The 21,780-nt window shown below is 42.2% G+C and overlaps 2 protein-coding genes and 1 long non-coding RNA gene across 4 annotated transcripts; 2 read left to right on the forward strand and 1 right to left on the reverse strand.

Annotated features, from left to right (window-relative positions):
- Positions 1-195: 195 nt before the first annotated feature.
- On the reverse strand, positions 196-5,095 carry LOC145421986 (uncharacterized). Of its 2 annotated transcripts, XR_013903349.1 has the most exons (4): positions 4,957-5,095; positions 2,059-2,177; positions 1,839-1,905; positions 196-333 (listed from the first exon to the last, which is right to left on the reverse strand). It is a non-coding gene; the product is annotated as an uncharacterized LOC145421986 (long non-coding RNA). The 2 variants fall into 2 exon arrangements; XR_013903348.1 differs by lacking the exon at positions 196-333 and having other exon boundaries at positions 1,217-1,905.
- Positions 3,944-12,720, forward strand: snorc (secondary ossification center associated regulator of chondrocyte maturation). Its single transcript, XM_026150743.2, has 3 exons — positions 3,944-4,186; positions 11,376-11,534; positions 11,676-12,720. The coding sequence occupies exons 1-3, from the start codon at positions 4,108-4,110 to the stop codon at positions 11,783-11,785; spliced, it is 348 nt and encodes a 115-aa protein (XP_026006528.2). The 5' UTR covers positions 3,944-4,107; the 3' UTR covers positions 11,786-12,720.
- A 4,272-nt stretch (positions 12,721-16,992) lies between these two features.
- Positions 16,993-21,730, forward strand: LOC113010888 (G-protein coupled receptor 55). The gene is made up of 3 exons (XM_026150154.2): positions 16,993-17,122; positions 18,170-18,932; positions 19,647-21,730. Exons 1-3 carry the CDS (start codon positions 17,118-17,120, stop codon positions 19,869-19,871), a joined length of 993 nt encoding a protein of 330 aa, XP_026005939.1. The 5' UTR covers positions 16,993-17,117; the 3' UTR covers positions 19,872-21,730.
- The last annotated feature ends 50 nt before the right edge of the window (positions 21,731-21,780 follow it).

A 21,780-nucleotide genomic window follows, 5' to 3' on the forward strand; every position in this document is an offset into this window, starting at 1 on the left:
ATTTAGCCATGTAGACAAGGCCAAGATGACCTGCTGGTGTTTAAGTATAAGAAGGGAGAAGAAAGATGACTACGCGCCAGAGAGAGAAAATAACAGCTGAGGCTGTAGCATACACTGACTTGCCACAGTGTTTGGTACAGTTGTTCAACTGTTCATTAATACAATCACATATACCACATGGACAAGGTCAAGATGATGGGGAATTAGTGTGACTTGCACAACTGTGAACATGACACGATTGTTGATGCAGACAGGCCGGTCTAAGTATTTCAGAAACTACTGATCATCTGGGATTTTCCCATACATCCATCTCTGGGATTAACTGGGAATGATCTGAAAAAGACAAAAGAAAGCGTGACTTCGGTAACTCAAACAACCAAGAAGAGCATGCACAAAATAACCTTGAAGGAGATGGGCTACAGGTTGGATGTTTCGAGCAGCAGAAGACCACACCAGGTGGCGTTACAAAAGCAGATATGAAGATATGAGGCTCTCAAATCTGCAGCAACTGTGTGATGCTGTCATATGAGGAATGTTTCCAGCACCTTGTTGAATCTACTAATCTAACTGAAGACAGTTCTGAAAGCAGATGGGAGTTCAACCCAGTACCAGTAAGGTTTAGCTAATAAAGAGTCCATTTAATGTATTTTGCGTGCAGTAAACCAGACTTTTGCTCCTTTATTTCTTTCAATTTTTTCCCACATAAGCAGTTTGTTTTGTTTTTTTAAATCAAAACTAACACTTAAGCCTCGAAAGTACAGTATCAAAAACAGCTTACTGATATTGAGGAAGTAAAACTGCATTTTCCCACAGTGCTGGCGCTAGTGTTAGTTACATGGTCAAGTCATATTTTTAAATCCACAAAGGGGAAATTAAAAATTCTCCCATAAACAACAAAACATTTTTTAGCACGTGCTCTGGAGAATCAACATGTGATGAGGAATGGGCTTCCCAAGAATGACTTATCAAAACACCACCGACTTATAGTGATCAGCCACAACACTAAAACTATGGCTGAAAAGAATAACAATCATCTTGTTCCAATGAAATGTTTTGCAGAAGTTACTTTGGCTGTGAATCTCTCGGCTACATATTACCACAGACCAAGATACACCTAAAGCACCTGCCACAACACAAAAACTGCACAAGAGACTTGACAAACAACCCAAGGTGTTGAACTGTCTTTACCTCCCCAGACTCAAGTTAGGTGCTCTGGTACAAGTTCAATCAAAATCAAAATTTATTTATATAGCACATATTAAAACAACAATGTTGACCACAGTGCTTCACAGTCAGTACTGTTCACAACATACATGATGTCCCACAAGCCCCAAAGGATCTGCTACCAAAACCTTGTTCAAGACACCACAGGACAGCCCTAGAGAGTTTTATTTTTCTGTTCGCAAGGAGATGACTAAGATTTTAACATAAACACAAAATCTTTGAACATAAACATTTTTAAAGTTAATGTAAGTGTAAGTTTGCAGACAGGAAATACCGGAAAACTTGCAGTCAGCTCCAGCTTCCTCACGAGCAGCTGCAATGTTGAAGGGGAACTCTTTTGTTAATGGGCCTAAAATCTAGTTTACAAGCGACACAGGCTAAACACTCCAGTGACAAGAGCTTATTTAGGTAATGCAAATGCTGAGCGCCAGACTTCCCATGCTGTGAGCTTTGCTACACCTACATGGCCCTGATACCCAGCCTAGAAGCAGTTCCGCATACTTTCACCACAAGATTGGTGAACCTGAAGTCAGAATTACTGAGAGCACTGATGATAGGAAAGAAGCTGATTGGACAGTGATTGGAAGATACATCCCAATGTCAGCCATTAGTACCAGATAATAATCTGTGGTCGAACCAGTGGAAATGTAGGCCGGTTCTCAAATGACACTCAGGAGCCTGCTGGTGAGAAAGAGGAAAATGACCCCATCAGTACAGTTTGGGTTGTTAAACTGGTTCTGTTCTGAAAATGTGAAAATAGTTCCCTTGGTAATACTTAATAATTTAAGCACTTAGCATCTAATATTTAATTCAACGGTATTAAATGAGATATACCTGCTGACGATGTCATCATAGTTTGTGCTTTCTATGATAATCTGATTTTGTAGTTCCCAGAGGAAGCACCTGTCAGGTTTGCATCCAGCCAGAAACTGATCTGTGTTGTGAAAAAGCCCCTAAAACGACAGAGATGTGCAGTGATTAGGCTTGTTGTGTTGTTCTCAGTGACAAAATCAAATCAATCTTCAAAAGGGTAAATAGGAACTGAAATGTCCTCATGCTACGTTGCCAGATTGTTGGCTACACCCATGAGTCATGGTCAGAAATTTATATGTGCTCATCATTGCCATGCGTGTCAAGATAATTTTGGCCTTTTCTTGATTTCTTTGAACTATTCTTTTTCCAGGGCAGAATGATTGGACAACATACATCTTTAGTGACTTTACAAAACAAGAATCGGGTGGGCAAGTTTGAATTTGTTTTGTATTTTCTCTAATCCTCACAGAGTCAAAGTATATATACAGGCTTAAATATATCTTCTGCTTGTGCTGTGTTAGTGTCTGCATATCATTGGATGATGGTAATCTTCCTGCCCCTGGCTATCATGAGTCTTGGTGAGACGGGTTTCCATGCCAACAGCGCCCTTGTAGCCTCTGGCGCCAACAGTAGCGCAAGTCCTTGGGTGTGATTGTGGTCCGCATCTTCGTGCCCGGAGTAGATTATGGTTTCACCTGAAGACGGTCTGGTCTGGCCGCTTCCGATCCATCGGGTCTCACATAGTCTGAGAACCTTGATGCTGTATCTTCTCATCTCATTGGCCACCTGCGCTGACTTCCCACTTTCGTTCAGGGTTCTGATGTTACAGGTCCCTATCCTGGTCTTGGCATTGGTCGTAAGAAGACTTGTCGGCGAGCTTGCTTTCACCGGCACGCATCATGGGCCCCACTGAAGAGGAGTCTTCCTGTCCAGGCAGTTGTCGGGATGTACTTGTTGTTGCAGTTTCTGTAGCATGGCTTTTTTTTAGAGGATGGGCTTGCTAGCCCCACACCCAACCCTCCTCTTTTCTCATCCTGGATTTGGGACCAGGCAATGGCGGAGTTGGCTCTTATATATATATATTCTCTCAAATCTTTTAAGAAGTGTGCTGAAGGTTCTACAAAATCTCTTAACTTGACAAGGCCAAGGCGTATTTACAGAAATTGAGCTATTTGGCTACAATGACCAGAGGTGGGTTTGGAGGGGTAAAGGTGAGGCTTTCAAATATAATAACACTTTACCAGCTCTCCAGCATGGTGGTGATGCTCTGGGGTTGTTTCGCTGCCAGTTGTATTGGTATATTGCACAAAGTGGATGAAATAATAAAAGAGGACTACCTCCATATTCTTCACCTTCACCTCAAACCAACAGCTAGACGGGTGTTGGGGCTTCCAACAGGACAATGATCCCTAATACACATGAAAACTGTTTTTTGTAAATGATAGAGCAGACCACAAGTAAACCGACAGAAATAAAAAAATGACCTCACTGGTAGGTCGCCTAAGCAATTCCTGCAGCAGGTGACTTAACAGGAACGGAATAAAAATATCACTGGGCCATCCGCCTGAGCGTACATGTAGAAGCTGGTATTTTATGAAGAGTCCGCCAACTCTTTGAAAGTGCCAGTTTGCTGAAGCACCCCTTTAAAATACTGTCCACATATTTGAAGCAGTATCAACAAAGATACTGTCTTTAGATTTTCTCAGTACGTAGTTTATCACTGACATCCTCCAGTTTGCAGTCAGATATTTCCTTTAAGAATTGAATGTCCAATAGAGGCCTGCGTGATGTGACCAGGCCCGAATGTTTACCTCTCACCCCAACTATGTGACTGGAGTTGTGGAGTGGGTGGGCCCCCGTGATGATGTGTTCACAAGGTCCACACTGTCCAGAAAATCCTGTGCACACCTAGTTCCACCCACCATCCCTCTCTCTCCTGCTTGCTTTCCCCTCACCTTTCTCCCTTCTGTGCTCCCCCGTACTCTTCTCCTGCTCCCCTCACAGACTCAGCTATTCGTTAAGAGACTCTGCTTGAGGAGTTTTTGGAGACGCTCGTCGCTTGCAGCCGCCATGGTTCATAACAGCAGCAGCATCTGCAGAGTTGCCCTGCTGGTACTCTTCAGCCTCCTGGTAGCCTTCGTCCATGCAGGTAAAACCTCTAGTTCTGAGTAACATATATATATATATGTATGTATATTTGTGGAATACATTTGTGGAATACACAATAAAGATCACCTGGTTGCACAGAAGTTAATGGAGGTGGAAATGTTTCAGAACGAAACATGCAAAACCGCAAAGAAAGCATCAGCCTGTCGCATTTTAAATGTGGGCAAATTAATTTCTTACATTTTTTTAAGTAGGTCGAGGTGATTTCTTTACAGACACTGAGATAATTTCATAATCTCCATAAAGAAGAAAGTATTTTCTTTTATTATAGCTGAGCTTTTCTTATATATGAGTACATTTTTAGGGTTTTTAGACAATGTTGCCTGCGTTTCTCACAGCTCTCAAACAAAAAACTTTGTGTATTCATGTCATTTTTCCCACAAAGGCACACTGAGGGCCTGATGTGTGTGTCGGCGGCTTGATGTAAATGATGCAGTTGTGAGAACTGAGAGAGCTGTGAAAGCTGCTCTTTGACGAACAGGATGACTCAGTTGCTTTGCCTGATGTTCGTATGAAACTCAAACCCGCCGCCCTCTCACTCGAGCTAAGCTGAAGTGATTCAGCGTAGTGCTGGTTTGGATTTTGGTACCTCTGGAGTGCATTTTATGTGCGTGAAGAGAATTTAGAGATGGTAAGAAGAACATTTCACACAAAAACTGTTGGTTTTCTGAATAAGGGCTATTTTGGATTGACAATCTGAAATAGCCCTTGACAGATTGCCACATCACTGCTCTTTCTTTCACTTTCTCTTACCTCTGCCAGTGTTTCCTTGGAATATATCTCAGATTCACTCGAGAAAACCTCGGGAGACTGTAGACTGGCTCTCAGGCCTAGAGGTCAGAGTAGCAGTCAAGAGGGCAATGGGGCAACAAGGTCCTCCCTGTCTTGTATGGGAAAGAGGCAAAGAAAAATGTGTGACCTGTCACCGATTACACAACACCTACATATATTGTGAAAGACAAGTCTGCAGGAGTTATGACTTGCCTACAGCTTTTTACATTTTGTGGGCTGTTCTAACTTTGGAGGGTGCAGTTGCAAGGTGAAAGCATGTCTTCTATGCCTGCCAACACTGACGAATGAATGCTTTGTTGGATCACAGAGCAAAAAAAAAACTCCCGCCAGGAGAAGTGCTAATAAGGCCAAGTCGTCATGGCTACAGGTTGCATCTCTGCTGACTTCATATATAAATTTGCAGTGGCACGACTGCATTGTCATACAGCAGTGTCGTCAATTGTTGTCACAAGTCTTGACCACAACATCATCCAAGATGAGCGTGACAGGCAGCTTCATTGGTTGACTCAGCATAGGAAACACACAGAGAAATGTCAAATAAGAAGTTTAAGCAAAAACAGTGTGATAATTACTCACATACACTCAGTGTTAAAAATCGTAGCCTTGACAGTGGTGTAGTTGTGTAATGTGAAAATGGAAAACAAAGTCTCTTCAGGCTGTCCTTGTTTCAGAGTAAAATCCAAAACACACACCAATTGTTTTTCAAATATTTTACTGTGGAAAATGTGTCCACCTACTGTGGTATTTTAAGATGGCGAAGCGAGGGCACACAACACCACCGGTGTCATGTCTGGGCTGCATTACTTGTGGTTTTCGATGCTCTGCCAGGTTGCTTTACACATGCATTCGTCTGCGTGCTTTGTCACCTGTCTGACTTGTGTGAAATCCTGAGCAAGGAGGCCAGGGGCCCCAACAAATGGGCCTCTGTGCTTTTTAGTGTCTGAAATCAGCCCTGCCCACAGCCTGCCAAACGCGTAGCGAGTCTGTGCTATATAAGAAGAAAGGCTAACGTCTGGAGTTGTGTATCTTTAAAAAGAGAGAAACAAGCAAAGATTTTTTTCCACCCTGAAAAACGCGATGTACACATATGCACGCAGTGAGCGCTACTACTGTGAGCAGGAAACTGCACGTAAATGACAGATGCAGCAAATATGTTACAAATTAAAATTCATATATGTAATTTCATTTGATTTGTTAGAAGGTTCAAAAAACAAAATATCTTTTCCTGGTTCACACTTCACATGGTTAAATCGGACAGACAAAACTGTCATTTTATATATATAGCACACATGTTAACACAACTCAAGGCCGCTGTTGCTGTTTGTTGCTCTGAATGCTCTGTGGGCTTAAAATGAAAATAACTTCTTTCTAAAACTCATTTTTATTTTTAGAAATGAAAACTCCTCATAGCACTGGTGCGTGCTGCTACTTTCAGAAAACAGTGCGAACTTGCTCTAACAAAAAGGTGAACAACAAATAAGATGTCCAACGTCAGAACTGTTTCACAGGCACTTCATTATATATATATCAAAATGAACTGTGCTGGTTTTTTAATGGGAGTAGTACAAACTGTGCCATGATGTGCCATTGCAAAATGCAGCTCTGTGAGACTCTGTAGGTATACCTTAAAAATCATAAATGCTTTATAATGAATTATTCCATTAACTATGAACTAATTATGCACTCGTGTATTGCAGTTTAACAGCTAAATGTTGTGCATGAATGGTTACAATATCAAAAACTCTAATAATATAAATCCAAACTTGACTAATTATCACAATAACAATCACCACGTTAATAGAGATTATAATCCATTTATAAGAAAACCATTGGAGTGGTCATGTGAAAGAACTGTGAGTCCAAACATGCTGAGGCACAGACAGTAGATAATATTTTTTTTCTCTAGTGGCTCCCTGACTAGATTCAAACCCTACCTCATGGAAACAAACCCAACGGAAAACATGTTATTATTTTTTTAACCTTCTTATTAAATCATTCTGTCCAGAAGGTGCAGCCTTTCACACATAGAGAATATTTAATAAACAAGTTTGTTTGACATCCAGTGCCCAGCCACTGGCTGGCTAGAGCCTGTCCGGTTGTTACTGGTTGCAGCCTGCTGCCCTGCGTGACCGCACAAGCTGCCTTTTGTGCCCTCGGCTGAAGGCCTCATTGATGCCTGAGCTGGCCACAGGCCCGGGCCTCCAAACCTTCAGCCAGCTACAGGACAGGAAGCTGCACACAACTCTGAGTCAATACTGACATCAGGCTGCGTATCAGAATTTCAGAGATACTGCCGCTAACAAGACATGATATGATGTGCACTAGTTTCAGTAATTTTGTCGTGTTTTCCCTTCTGTTAGCAACTAAATAAGGTGCATTTGAGCCTGAAATAAGGATGAAGGAGCTTCCTGAGGGCATCAAAGGCCACAAAGTAAATATGTAGGGTCAAATAGCTGAGTGTAAATATGTTTGCATTACGGTTTTTTGGTATGCGCAGAGTTGAGGACAGAATAATTGAATCTGTGAGGGTCTGAATGGGTGGGCTTGTCTACATCGAGCTTATTTTTTAAGCAGAGATGATGATCAGTTTTTCCCCCTCTAACTTCTAAAAAACATCTGTACAGCTGTTCGATTGCCAAAGCTGTTACCAAGCCGTTAAAGTGGTTTAAACTCTCCAAGTGAGCATTTCCTAAACTCTAAAAATTGGTTAGGAAACACAAAAAATTAAGTCCAGAGAGACATCGTGTTTTTCTGGCTACTGCAGCAGTGTGAAAAGTCTCAGGGTGACTACATGCTCAGAGCAGAGGAATGCCAGACAAAGAAGATTTGGGATGGAAGGAGAAGAGACGACTGAAGTTGAGAGCAGAGTCGGCAAATCACTTCATCTCCTACAGGATGTTTGTTTGTTTGTTCTGTTTAAGATTGGCTGAACCCTTTTGGGGGAAAAGAAACATGTTGAGAGACTCTACCTGGACCTCAAACGGATAAAATGTTCATCTTCTACAAAGAGATCTTTATACCCAGACCTGAGCTGTTAACCCAGTGAGACAAGAGAGACGCTGTTGGAGTCCTTACAGAAAGCCCCATGCATGCAGTTTTGCATCCCAACTAACACAAAGACAAGCAGGTCCGTTAGCAAACCTGGCGCCTCGTCAGTGAAAGACTCCATCCATCCATCTTCATCCGCTTTATCCGAGGCCGGGTCGCGGGGGCAGCAGCCTAAGCAAAGAGGCCCAGACCTCCCTCTCCCCAGCCACCTCCTCCAGCTTATCCGGGGGAATACCAAGGCGTTCCCAGGCCAGCCGAGAGATATAATCTCTCCAGCGTGTCCTGGGTCTGCCCCGGGGCCTCCTCCCGGTGGGACATGCCTGGAACACCTCACCCAGGAGGCGCCCAGGGGGCATCCTTGTCAGATGCCCGAACCACCTCAGCTGGCTCCTTTCGATGTGGAGCAGCAGCTGCTCTACTCTGAGCCCCTCCCGGATGGCCGAACGTCTCACCCTATCTCTAAGGGAGAGGCCAGCCACCCTTCAGAGGAAGCTCATTTCTGCCGCTTGTATCCGCGATCTCGTTCTTTCGGTCACTACCCACAGCTCGTGGCCATAGGTGAGGGTAGGGACGTAGATCGACCGGTAAATTGAGAGCTTCGCTTTTACACTCAGCTCCCTCTTCACCACGACGGACCGGTGCAGCGTCCGCATTACTGCAGCTGCAGCCCCAATCCGTCTGTCGATCTCCGGCTCCCTTCTCCCATCACTCGCGAACAAGACCCCAAGATACTTGAACTCCTCCACTTGGGGCAGGAACTATTCCCCGACCCGGAGTGGGCACTCCACCCTTTTCCGGCTGAGAACCATGGCCTCAGATTTGGAGGTGCTGATCCTCATTCCTGCTGCTTCACACTCGGCTGCGAACCGTTCCAGTGCGAGCTGGAAGCCCTCACCCGATGAAGCCAACAGAACCACATCATCCGCAAAAATCAGAGATGAGATTCTGAGGCCACCAAAGCGAAAGCCCTCCGCCACTTGGCTGCGCCTAGAAATCCTGTCCATAAAAATTATGAACAGAACCGGAGACAAAGGGCAGCCCTGGCGGAGCCCATCACCCACCGGGAACGAGTCCGACTTATTGCCGGCAATGCGAACCAAGCTCTTACAACGGTTGTATAGGGATCGAATGGCCCGTAGCAATGGGCCAGACACCCCATACTCCCGCAACACCTCCCACAGGACACCCCGAGGGACACGGTCGAATGCCTTCTCCAAGTCCACAAAACACATGTAGACTGGTTGGGCAAACTCCCATGCACCCTCAAGTATCCTGGAGAGGATAAAGAGCTGGTCCAGTGTTCCGCGACCAGGACGAAAACCGCATTGTTCTTCCTGTATCCGAGGTTCGACTAGCGGACGAACTCTCCTTTCCAGCACCCTGGCATAGACTTTCCCAGGGAGGCTGAGGAGTGTGATCCCCCTGTAGTTGGAACACACCCTCCGGTCCCCCTTCTTAAAGATGGGAACCACCACCCCGGTCTGCCAGTCCACAGGTACTGCCCCTGATCTCCACGCAACATTGCAGAGGCGTGTCAACCAGGACAGCCCTACAACGTCCAGAGCCTTCAGGAACTCGGGGCGGACCTCATCAACACCAGGGGCTCTACCACCAAGGAGTTGTTTAACTGCCTCAGTGACCTCGCCCCCGGAAATTGGCGGGTCATTCCCCTCATCCCCAGACTCTGCTTCCTCCTCGGAAGACGTGTCAGTGGGATTAAGGAGGTCCTCGAAGTATTCCTTCCACCGCCTGACAATTTTCTCAGTCGACGTCAGCAGCGCTCCGCCAGCACTATACACAGTGCAGGTAGAGCACCGCTTTCCCCTCCTGAGACACCTGACGGTTTGCCAGAATCTCTTTGAGGCAGTCCGAAAGTCTTTTTCCATGGCCTCTCCGAACTCCTCCCACACCCGAGTTTTTGCTTCAGCCACTGCCCGAGCCGCATTCCGCTTGGCCTGTCGATATCTGTCGGCTGCCTCCGGAGTCGCACAGGCTAACCAAGCCCGATAGGACTCCTTCTTCAGCCTGGTGGCTCTCTTCACCTCTGGTGTCCACCATTTGGTTCGGGGATTACCACCACGGCAGGCACCAACCACCTTGCAGCAGCTTCGGCAATGGAGACGCTGAACATGGTCCATTCGGACTCAATGTCCCCAGTCTCCCTCGGAATGCTGTTGAAGCTCTGCCGGAGGTGTGCGTTGAAGAGCTCGCGGACTGGGGCCTCTGCTAGACGTTCCCAGCACACCCTCACTAGGCGTTGTAGTGCCACGTGCACTTATGGACACTCTTATGTTCGAACAGGGTGTTCGCTATGGCCAAACTGTGATTAGCACAGAAGTCCAATAACAAAGCACCGCTCGGGTTCAGATCAGGGAGGCCGTTCCTCCCAATCACGCCCCTCCAGGTCTCGCTGTCGTTACCCACGTGAGCATTGAAGTCTCCCAGCAGGACAACAGAGTCTCCAGGTGGAGCACCTTCCAGCACCCCCCCCCCCCCCCCCCCCCCCCCAAGGGACTCTAAGAAGGCTGGGTACTCCGAACTGCCACTCGGCGCATAAGCGCAGATGACAGTCAGGACCCGTTCCCTGACCCTAAGGCGCAGGGAACAAACCCTCTCGTCCACCGGGAAAAACCCCAACGTACCGGCAGCAAGCCGAGGAGATATTAGAATACCCACCCCAGCCCGCCGCCTCTCACCAGGGGCAACTCCAGACTGAGACAGAGTCCAGCCCCTCTCCAGGAGACTGGTTCCAGAGCCCAAGCCATGCGTAGAGGTGAGCCCGACTATATCTAGCCGGTACCTCTCAACCTCACGCACTAACTCAGGCTCCTTCCCCACCAGAGAGGTGACATTCCATGTCCCCATTGCCAGTCTTGGCAGCCGGGGGTCAGTCCGCCAGGGCCTCCGCTCCTGGCCGCCACCCGGCACACAATGCACCCGACCCCTATGGCGCCTCCTGCGGGTGGTGGGCCTGCGGGAGGATGGGCCCATGTCTCCTCTTCGGGCTGTGCCCGGCTGGGCCCCATGGACTAAGGCCCGGCCACAGACGCTCGCCCTCGGGCACCCTCCCCGGGCCTGGCTCCAGGGCGGGGCCCCGGTAACCCTATTTGCCATGGGAGACCCTACCAGGGGGCAAAAGCCCCCAGACAACATAGCCCCTGGGATCCCTGGGACACACAAACCCCTCCACCACGATAAGGTAGCGATTCAAGGAGGAGCAGTGAAAGACTTCAGTAAGAAAACATGCAATCATAGCTGATGCAGCACATCAGCCATGTCTTTTCTTTTTTTTTTTTTAAATAAAAGCTATCCTTGTTGTCCTTTTTCTGCAGACACTGTTTTAGACACTGCCCCAGCAACTAGGGACAACCAAGACACCGTGTCTGGAGATGAGCCACCCAGCGACACCACCCCCAAAACCCACTACTTAACAGACCATCCCTCCACCATCGACTATGATGATGCCACAGAAGTTTTCAACGAAGAGGAAGGTAAAGTTGTCCCATTTTTGACTGATCAACATGCACACAACCACCAAATAAATTTTCTTTCCTAATTGTGTGTGTGTATATATATATATATATATATATATATATACATATAAATAAATAAATATATATGCCTGTGTGCAGGGGCCATGGGGCCAGGGGCCATCACAGCCATAGTTATAGCAGTCTTCCTGGGAGCATCTGTCCTCCTCGCTCTCATCGTCATCACACTCAGGAAGTTCACCGCCTCCTAGAGGAAACACATATGGTTTATGTGTGTGTGTGTGTGTGTGTGTGTGTGTGTGTGTGTGTGTGTGTGTGTGTGTGTGCGTGCGTGTGTGTGTGTGTGTGTGTGTTGGTAAACCATGACTGTTTGTGTGCCTGTGTTTCTCTGTTGCTTCTCAGTTCCATCTTTGAACTCCAGGCTCGACCTTTGTGTAAAACGTGTCTTTTGCTTTGCTGAAAATTGTGGCAGGGTCCTTAACTGACTATTTGCAGGTTTCCTAAATACTCAAATTGTTGCTCAAACACGTCCACTTGTTGCTGAAGGAACCATCTTAGAAACTGGCTGGCTCTTCCAGTGCAATGCTGTAGCACATTTGTCACTTGTGGGTTGTTGTTTTTTTTTTTAAACATGTTGTTTTCCAGTCATTTCAATGTTTCGCCTTTCTTCAATACATGATTTTGCTTCTATGTTAGCAGGAAGTGTTTGTGGTTATGTTTGTCTGCGTCTTACTTTTCCAATCAGTGAGAAATATATTTGAATTTTTTTTAGCCGTACATGGAAGGTTTTTATTGGTCTTTCTCAGTAATTGTACCTGAGTAATTTTCAAAAATATTTCCAAGGTGTCACCGTGCAAAAGTTTTCAAGTTTGTATTAAACCATTAACAAACATTTGTAGAGTCAAATTAAGAATAGAACATCTTTAAAAGGGGCTTTTTCAATGAAAGTAAACAGACGTGTTGTTTGTACCTGCAGAGCAAATATGCAGTTAGTGCTTGGATGAATGTGCCTTTTGTCTTTGCATGTTTGTGTGGGGTTTTTTGTCTCTCTTTTTTTGCAGGAGGAAAATTAGTATAGTATATTATGAGATATTTTTCTGTACAACCCAGAGTCCTCAGTCATACAGCTGGATGCTGCCATTTTATCATCAAGTCAAAAATTATTAAATCATATTTTAATAGTTTAGTGTGTGTGTGTGATTGCACATGATTACTGAATTAACTGTAATTTTTTTTCTTTTAGACATTATACATTTTCGTGTACAGTTACAGACTGTATATAAAAGATGCGCATTTGGGTTTGAAAATTGAAGCCAATTCATTTGGGCTTTAAAGCTGTTTTCTTTATATTGGCCAACAGGGCGCCATGTATCTGATTGCTAAGATGAAGTCAAATTATTTGGGTTTATAAGGAAGGGACCCCACTGGTCCCTCTGTGTTTGACTTCAGTAAACACTTTCCTGATCGGTTTGTACTTAGCTTTTGCTCATATTTACCAAAACATTCACTTTGTAAATTATGGTACCATTTAGATATATAAGCATGATGAAACATGGTATAATCCGTGGCACCTTGTGACTAAAAAGTCATAAGTACCATATGGGCAAGCAATGTCCTTCAGTTCTTATTCACTGCTTGCTCATCACATTTAGTTTCAAAAACTAAACAAGGCAACTGGAAAAAACCTCCTTGCTCAATGCTTTTCATAAAACCAGACAGTGACTCACATCAGAAATTATTCAATTTTAACTTTTACTATAGAACTAATACTGTTATTTCTTCTTAATTCAGAATATTAATTTTAAAATGTGATATGTGTCTTTAGTAGTTAGTAGTCATCCTGTACTATAGTATATCGTCTTTCACTTCTGATGTTTAAAAAAAAAATCGGGTCAGATGAACAAATAATAAACAAATAATAAATGAATTAAGACACACATCATGTCTTAATTTATTTAAACTAAACAAAGCCAAAATTCAGAGGTACTTTGTGAAAAAATCAATACTGAGTTAACAGAGTAAGTAGATAACAGGTGCTGCAACTCAAATACACTTTCAAACTGATCAAATTAACTCATCAGCTGGTGTGTGCTAACTCAGTGACAAGAATTAAGGACATTTTAGGAAGCAATGATTTTAGGAAAACAGCTGTTGCTTTCCATCAATCTTGAAAGATTTATGAGGCCATTTTCAAACAATTTGAAATTCACCTTTCCAAGGAGAAAACATTAAAGACAGTTGCCAGTCTTCCTCACAGTGGACACCCTGGCAAATTCACCCAAGCCCAGACCGTGCAGTGCTCAGAGAAACTGCAAAAAACTACATGCCTCAGTTAGCATGTTAAATGTTAAAAAGTCCATTAAAGCAGAATCAGTGAAAGACTGAAGAAGCGTTGCCTGTTTAGACGGGATGCCAAGAGAACCTTTCTCTAAAAAGAACATGGCAGCACAGTTCAGAACAGCATGGCAACGTTGCAAACTCAGCATATCAGCAGAAACAGTTCATACCAGCTATGAAGCACGGCAGTGGAGGGGTGATGATTTGGGTTTATATTGTAGCCACAGGCACCTGTAGCCACTGAGTCCTCAATGAACTCCTCTGTGTACCAAAGTATTCTGGAATCAAACGTGTGGCTATATTTCCAACATCTAAGGCTTGGATGAAACTGGACCAGGCAACAAAGCAAATATCCTGAGGAGAAAAGAAAGAAAAGATTCACGGAGTTGTAATAAGCCCAGTCAAAGTCCCAACCTCAACTCAAATGAAATGATGAGGCGAGGCTTTTAGAGCGCGTAAACAAATGCCCACAAACCTCAACGAACTGAAGCAAGACTAAAGAAGAGTGGGCCAAAATTTCTCCACAACAATGTGAGAGGCTAAGAAAGTCATACTGAAAACACCTACTTCAGGTTATTGCTTCCAAAGGTGATTCTTGAAGCTACTGAATCAGGGGGCGTACTTAGTTTTTCCCACACCGTATCTGCATTCTATCTTAGCTTGTGTTGAATAAAGACACGGTGTAGTATGTTATCCGCTGTTGTTCATTTGTGGTTGTATTTTCTTAAGAACTTGGCAATGACCGGATGACTTTTTATGTCCTGAAAACATTAGAACTGGAAGAGGGCATACTTTTTTCACATGACTGCATACAAAGAAACACATTTACAGAAACAAAAAAGTGTCATATGCTTTCCCCAAAAGTGAAAGCATTTTTTTTCCCCAGTTTAAAACTGAAAGCACAATTCGATCTCTTCTCACGTACTTGAATTTAACTATATTTCTCTGGTGACTGATGACGGTAACTTCGAGCTGTGAAGTGTAGCTGTGGGCACATTCTCACACTTTAAATTCAGTTAAGTCATCTCAGTACATGAAACCAGGAAACTCTTAAACATAATCACAGTCTAAATCTGCTTCTGCAGCTTCTCACAGACTTAAAAGGAAAAGGGCTTTGAAAGCAGTGTTCAGAAATTTTCTTTCACATAGGACAACTCATAGCGGTACGTTTACTAATAACAGCACTACTACTGAAATCACAGTATTGGAGGCATCTTGCTTTATTAATAGTGACTGCTGAGAGACTGTAAACAAACTAGTTGTTGACCTAAAAAAAAGAAAAACCATGCAGGGAAGTCACATGGACAAGGCCTGGTCTTTATATTCAGCATTAAAGTATTATATTTAATTTTGATCAAATGTTACATCTTATATTATATAAATCTACATTCACATTATATTCATATCTCTTACGATTCATGCAAATCAATTTGTAAATAATGATGGAAATTCCAGTTTGAGGAAACAAACCGCAAGAGAATGAAAAAAACTTGTGGTATTAGGCAAGATTTTTTATCAATAACAGTTTCCTCAGCTTGATTCATTTTCAGCAGCCTGTGTCTACATCTGATATGTGTTCTACCTTGTAGCGTATCCTTTGCTAAGACTGCAGAACTTAAGATGGTAAAGTTGGTCTGCTGGTCACTAGGTTGGCTTACCACTTTGGTTCAACTTAAAATTTCTCAACAGCTGTTGGATTTCTCCAGTGTGTCCTACTAGCTCACTGCTACTATTTTAGTGAAATATATCAAACAACGAGGATGGATTTCTTTAAAAAGCCACAGATGTTCAGATTTTACTAAGGATAAATAACAATAACACTTCATCTTGACGTCAAGAAATTTGTGACTTCTCTCACGATCCGACTAGGAAATCTTTCACTTGTTGAGCAAATGTGCAAGTACTACAATATTTACCATATTAGGTTTTAATTTTTAGGCGATAAATATTATGTCCCCTAGCCACACAAGGGCTGGTCTGGAGTAGGGATAAATGGAGAGGGTTGCATTAGAAAGGACGCCCGTCATAAAATCCTTGCCAAATCAAACATGCAGATCAAGACTAAAACAATAAATACCAAGAAGGCCACACATTTTAGTTAGGTTCTGGCAACAAAACCATTTATTTTGATTTAGGGAAAGGTCACACTTTGGGTTCTGGTCACAGGCAGGATAAAAGGTGGATGTAGCTGACATGATGCCACCCATTGGTTTCTTAAGTCCCATTTTGAGCAACATTGCCATCTTGGTTGCAACCCCCCCTCCCCCCAGATGTGATGAGGAAAGGGTGGGTCTGACTGAAACCGTCTCTCCCTGGGTCATGACTTGTTATTCGCAAGTGGTTAGCTAATGACTTTGCAGTTTCATATCACTGACAATCCTCCATTTTAAAACTAGGAATGACCAAGATTTTCAAATGAAACTTCATCTTCTATTCAGTATGACCCAAAATGAGTGACTGAGATCATAATAGTCATGTGCCCATGTTTTTATACTGTCTAAATTTTTTATATAACCTTTCAAGAGCTTTAACCAAGCCTTCAGGAGCATATCTGAACCAATAACAGGTACCTCTTGTTATCTCTCACAGCGTAAACCAACCCAAACCTAAAACTGAAAGTATTACAAGACAAAATAAACTTTTCTGATTTAAAGCACCAAAGCCACACTTCTTAAAGTAGCTACTGGCATAGATTAGCTCATAATGCAAATTAGCTAGTAGTCTGTGTTGCGTAATTCTAACCTTAAAGGCACATTTACCTTAAATTGCAATGTGGTGCAGTGGATTTGTAATATCATAGGCCAGTCATGTAGCCTTACAGGCCTACAACTACTCAAATCAAACATCAACATGTAACGGCTAAGTCACAGCACGTAGATTTTATCTTTTGTCCAACCCAGTCAAAGTAAAAAAAAAAAAAGAAAGTCCATTATGATAGAGAGGGGTAAGCAGCCTATCAGGATAACGCCCACAGTCATTTTAGGAAAATATCTTGCCACTTAAACATAAACATAATCATCGTGAGTGCTGCTGCTAGTTTCTTCAGATGTTTACACAAAAATAGAGTTCCAGCAGACGTGCAGGGCAGGTTCATGTTACTTTGATTTTAAACAGCTATAATGCATATTTGAACACATGCATGATGTGTGGCACAGTCAGGAAGTGGTGATGAAACAACAAAGGTTTGAAAAGGAGAAGTGCGTCTGGCACCGCGCAGACAGTCAGACACACTGAAACTTGACTGGCATGAGGTAAGAACACAACTAGATTTCACATTTTCCACTACATGTTAGCTGGTCGCAAAAGAACGCCAGGTTAGATGTTAAAAGTGCTGCAGTTACATGTAGATGATGAGTCAAACGTGAGGAACTTAAATTACAAGACATATTTCATTTATTTATCTATTTTTAAATTTTATTTACTTATTTACTTCTAATTAATGCTTACGTTAAAAGTCAGGTTTCATTGTATATATAATGTGCTTTTTTTATCTTCATGCAAATTATTTTGATCTGAGTGCAAAGGGCCTTCAGCTTGCTCGCTGTAAGGAGGGACTCTGCAGCCAGCGACACGTAGTACACGCAGTCAAAACCTGCCTGTTTTTTTACATTAGGTTTATTTCAGTCGAGTGTCAACTCGATGCACAGACACTCATGTCAGAGATGTATTTGGGATTTTCCTGTAAAACCATGGCTTCACTCAAAATAGAACAGGTGTCAGGTTTGTCCATCACAACCTGACACCAACGCAATGAAGAGTAGAACATGTGACGAACCACCTGTTCATTTGTTTTCAACTGATATTAAATCAGTAAACACTCCGAGGTAAATGGGAATATTGTTAGTGTCCAAACAAATAACCTCAAATAGAGAACCACTTAACTGTGCTGTCGCAGATTGCAAAACTAATACAATAACAGAAAGTCATTTCCTTTGAAATCTTGATCATAATCTATTCACAATTTGTTTCTAAATGTCGAAGTAAAATGAAAGTTACTCCGGCCTGTACTTTACTAAGACGACCATTGCTACTACTTTCATGAGAATCAGGAGGCTAAAGGTTAATAATGTTCACGGTGCTCCTGTTTGCTATGTTGTTTATACCAGAAACAAAAAAACAAGTTCACAGTTCCTGTACCCACACAGCTGAGAGGTTTCTAGTGGCTTGGTATAGTGGCGTATCATACTGCCGTTTCTATGTGGGAACGAGTAACAAAAACAGGAAAGACAACTTAAACTGTTCTTTGAAATCCTGGCAGAGATGTTGAGATAAAATTGAATCCAACTGTTATATTGCAGTGACATCATGACCAACAACATGTCAGTGAACTGCAGTAAAGAGTTCGACCACGTGGATGAAGTGATGAAAGTTTTGGAGCTGGTCTTCTATATTCCTATATTTGTCGTCGGTCTGATTCTCAATATTGCAGCGCTGGCGGTGTTCTGCGGCCTTCTGCGAAAAAAGACTGAATCTGCTATTTCTGCTATCTACATGATAAACTTGGCTTTGATGGACTTGGTTCTCCTGTTGATTCTTCCCTTCAAAATGCATGCCACTAATCACAAGTGGCCCGCCAGCTTCCACGGACTGTGTTCAATTTTGGAAGGGCTTTATTTTTATGGGATATATGGAAGCATATACATCATTATGTGTATAGCTGTAGATAGATGGGTGGCTATCTGTCATCCGTTTAAATCCAAGCAGTTGCGTTCACCCAAAGCAGCTATGGCAACTTGTATAGCCGTGTGGATGCTTGTGTCTGCATCAGTCATTCCAGTCATCTGTAACTTCAGGAAAAGCAAGAGCAACACATTTCATTGTTTCCACGAGTTTTCACCGGAAGGCTGGAAACCTCCCATCATCATCAGTGTGCAGGTGTTTGGGTTCATTGTGCCTGCACTGGTGGTGGTTTTCTGTTCAGTTCAGATCATCTGGACACTTCAGCAGTCTGGTCAGCACAGCCCACAGAGCCGGGCCTGTGTGAAGATCATCTACAGCGGGCTGTGCGCGTTCCTGGTGCCTTTCACTCCGAGCCACCTAGCCATCTTCCTGCAATTTCTGGTGAGAAACTCAAGGCTCATTTTATGCTCATTTTAAGTGTAAAGAAACTGAAACAACAGTCCAAAGCATATCACCTTAGGGTCCATTTAGTAGCTGTCCTTTATCACATTTATTTCAGCAGGTAAACATTTAAAATTTTGATGTTTAAAGTCTCGAACTCCTTATAATCCACTGGGTAGCCTGAATCAGAAAAATATAATGTGTACTGAACCTATTTTATAAAGAAAAAAAAAGCTTATTAATATTTCAGTTAAAAACATTTAACTTTCTGCAGCTTTTTTACTTTGATTTGAGATTTATGTTGAGTAATCATCAGAAAAATTCAGGGGGGGGGAGGATGCTGCAAATGTTATGACTCAGCAGCGCTTTTTATGTCAGTAGCACATATGATATGACAAAACAAGCCTAAATGGTTGTAACCACTGGGGTATTTGTTGAGGGGTACTTGTGTTTAATTTTGATACTTGCAATAAAATTCTTCTTCAAAAGTTAACGTTATTAGAAATTATTAGAAATTAATTATCAAACTGGAGAGTATGGCAAGTGCGTAAGCATGTGTAAGTACTGCAGATATGCACAGAGAGGATCTTCATAGGAAAATTCACAGATAGGACCTGCGCTTCACACTGCAATGCTACCTCTGCTACAAACCAAAAGTGTCACACATGATTCTTTGATGGTAAACTAATGTTTCCTTAACACACATACTTGCAGGTGCATCAAGGAGCATTTCAGGACTGTGGCACCAAGGCCAATCTCAGCCTGTTCATACAGATTGCTATGTGCCTGTCAAACATCACCTGCTGTCTGGACGCCATGTGCTACTACTTTATTGCCCATGAAGTGAGGAACACCAGACACAGCTTAAGGATGTCAATACTGAGCCAAAGGAGAGCCACCAACAGCACTTCTGAACGGGAGAGAGGCGAGTCAAGTTGAGACAAAAACTGTCCCTAGAGGATCACTGATGTGATGTTATGTTGTGTTAATATAGCAAAACGAGGCTAAAACCTTGTTTTGTATCAGAGCAGTAAAGCTGGAGACAAGTCAATAGTGGACCCAATAGCTGATAAGCATAGTGTCACGCACTAAAAGTAATTAACCTGCTCGTAAGGAAGCAGGTCAGAGTGTAATCTAAATTAACCACACAGCTGAATGCAAGGCTGTATGATCTGATCCAGCAGCAGGAAGCCAGTAGGCACCTCTCTAACCTCAAAGCGCTCTAATGCGTTAAATGAAGGCTGCAAAACAACCCATGAACTAAAAAGCCACAGTCTGACATGCTTTAAAAAATCATTAAAAGCATGAAAAGGTCACTCAAACCTGCAAACCAACAATGAGTGAGAAAGTGACAGGGACAGGCAGCATGACTCATTTTAAAGAACTAAAAACTGATACTGGCGGGCAGTTCAAAAATGCCTTTGTGATATTATCTAGGACTGAAATCAAACATGCACAAAGACGGCTCTTATTAGTCAGAATTCTCATCAAAGACAAAATAGATTAATTGTTTCAGACTAAACGAATTTAACAGATGCATAATTATTTTTTTTATATTCAAAAAAGGTAGCTAACCGTAATAATAAGCATATTTTAGTCGTGAATCTCTAATCTATGAAATGCAGATTTACATAAAAAGTAAACAAAACGAAATTATGCCAATATATCTAATTAATTACAATTCAAATATGCATATTTCCTTGATGAGTACACAGATGAATCAGGGTTTATAAATCACATCCACAGGTATAGCTTTAAACATATGAAACTAAAAACGAAACATTAGCAATAATTTCAGTGGTTCATTTCATTTTTTAAAACATTAAATAATACAATGGATCCTAAATGGTTGTAAAAAATTCTCACTGCAAAATAAGTAACAATATCATCTATATTTATTAAATAATAATTAAATGTAAATGTTTAATCAGAAATACAGCAACAGTCAAATATAGAAATAAACACGGCCTGAGGAAGAGTAGAGAGGATTTTTTTGTGCGTTGTTAATAGATTTTGCATTCATTTTCTGTCTTTTAAATCTCATAAATTATACTAAAAAAATATAATATAAAAAAAATATTAAAAGTGACATTATTATAAGAGAGGACTAAAGCATTTATGATTATTGCATTAAGTGATCTGTTTATAGTTTTGCAGATGAAAAGATACTTCGTATGCTTTTTTTGCTTTGTTTATAAACTGATATTGTTAGCTGTAGCATTTCATATTTAGCTGTACTGAACTTTGTATTTTATTTTTAGATTGCAACCTTAGGTGCATAATAGTTTTATTGAAATGTTTAAAAACCGTAAGTATGTAGTCCCGGCCATGCGTAGGTCACTGCTGAAAGAACTGTTTTCATATTACTGTTTGGGTTTATGTGAATGCTGTCACATGAAAAGTCAAATGGAAAGCTGCTTATGAAGCACACAGAGCTGTCGCTGACCATATGTTGCCGATGTTGAAGGGTCATTTTGTGTTTTATGACAGCGTGCCTCACTTGTGGCTTAACCGTACCATAATGTTGTATTTAATGTATATATCTTTCATAAAAATGTGTGAAAAGCTCTCTTTGAAACCATCATATGCTGGTTTCATTGCATTACCTGCATATTGAAACTTTATTTTATTATAATTTAAGTTTCTGCATTTTGTACTCAATTGTATTTTTACTTGTAAAATACTTTTGTGATCCCTGCATCTTGAGCCAACCCACGGAGTTTGTCGGTCTGGGCTGTTTTCCTTTTCTTCATAAGTTTAAAGTCAAAATAAAAACAATGTGAAGACAAAAACAAAAAGGATTTATGAGTGAATATTATGAATATTTATCCTAAATATTTAATTAATG

Source organism: Astatotilapia calliptera, chromosome 18, assembly GCF_964374335.1.
Source record: "Astatotilapia calliptera chromosome 18, fAstCal68.1, whole genome shotgun sequence".
In the NCBI taxonomy this organism is placed as follows: Eukaryota; Metazoa; Chordata; class Actinopteri; order Cichliformes; family Cichlidae; genus Astatotilapia; species Astatotilapia calliptera.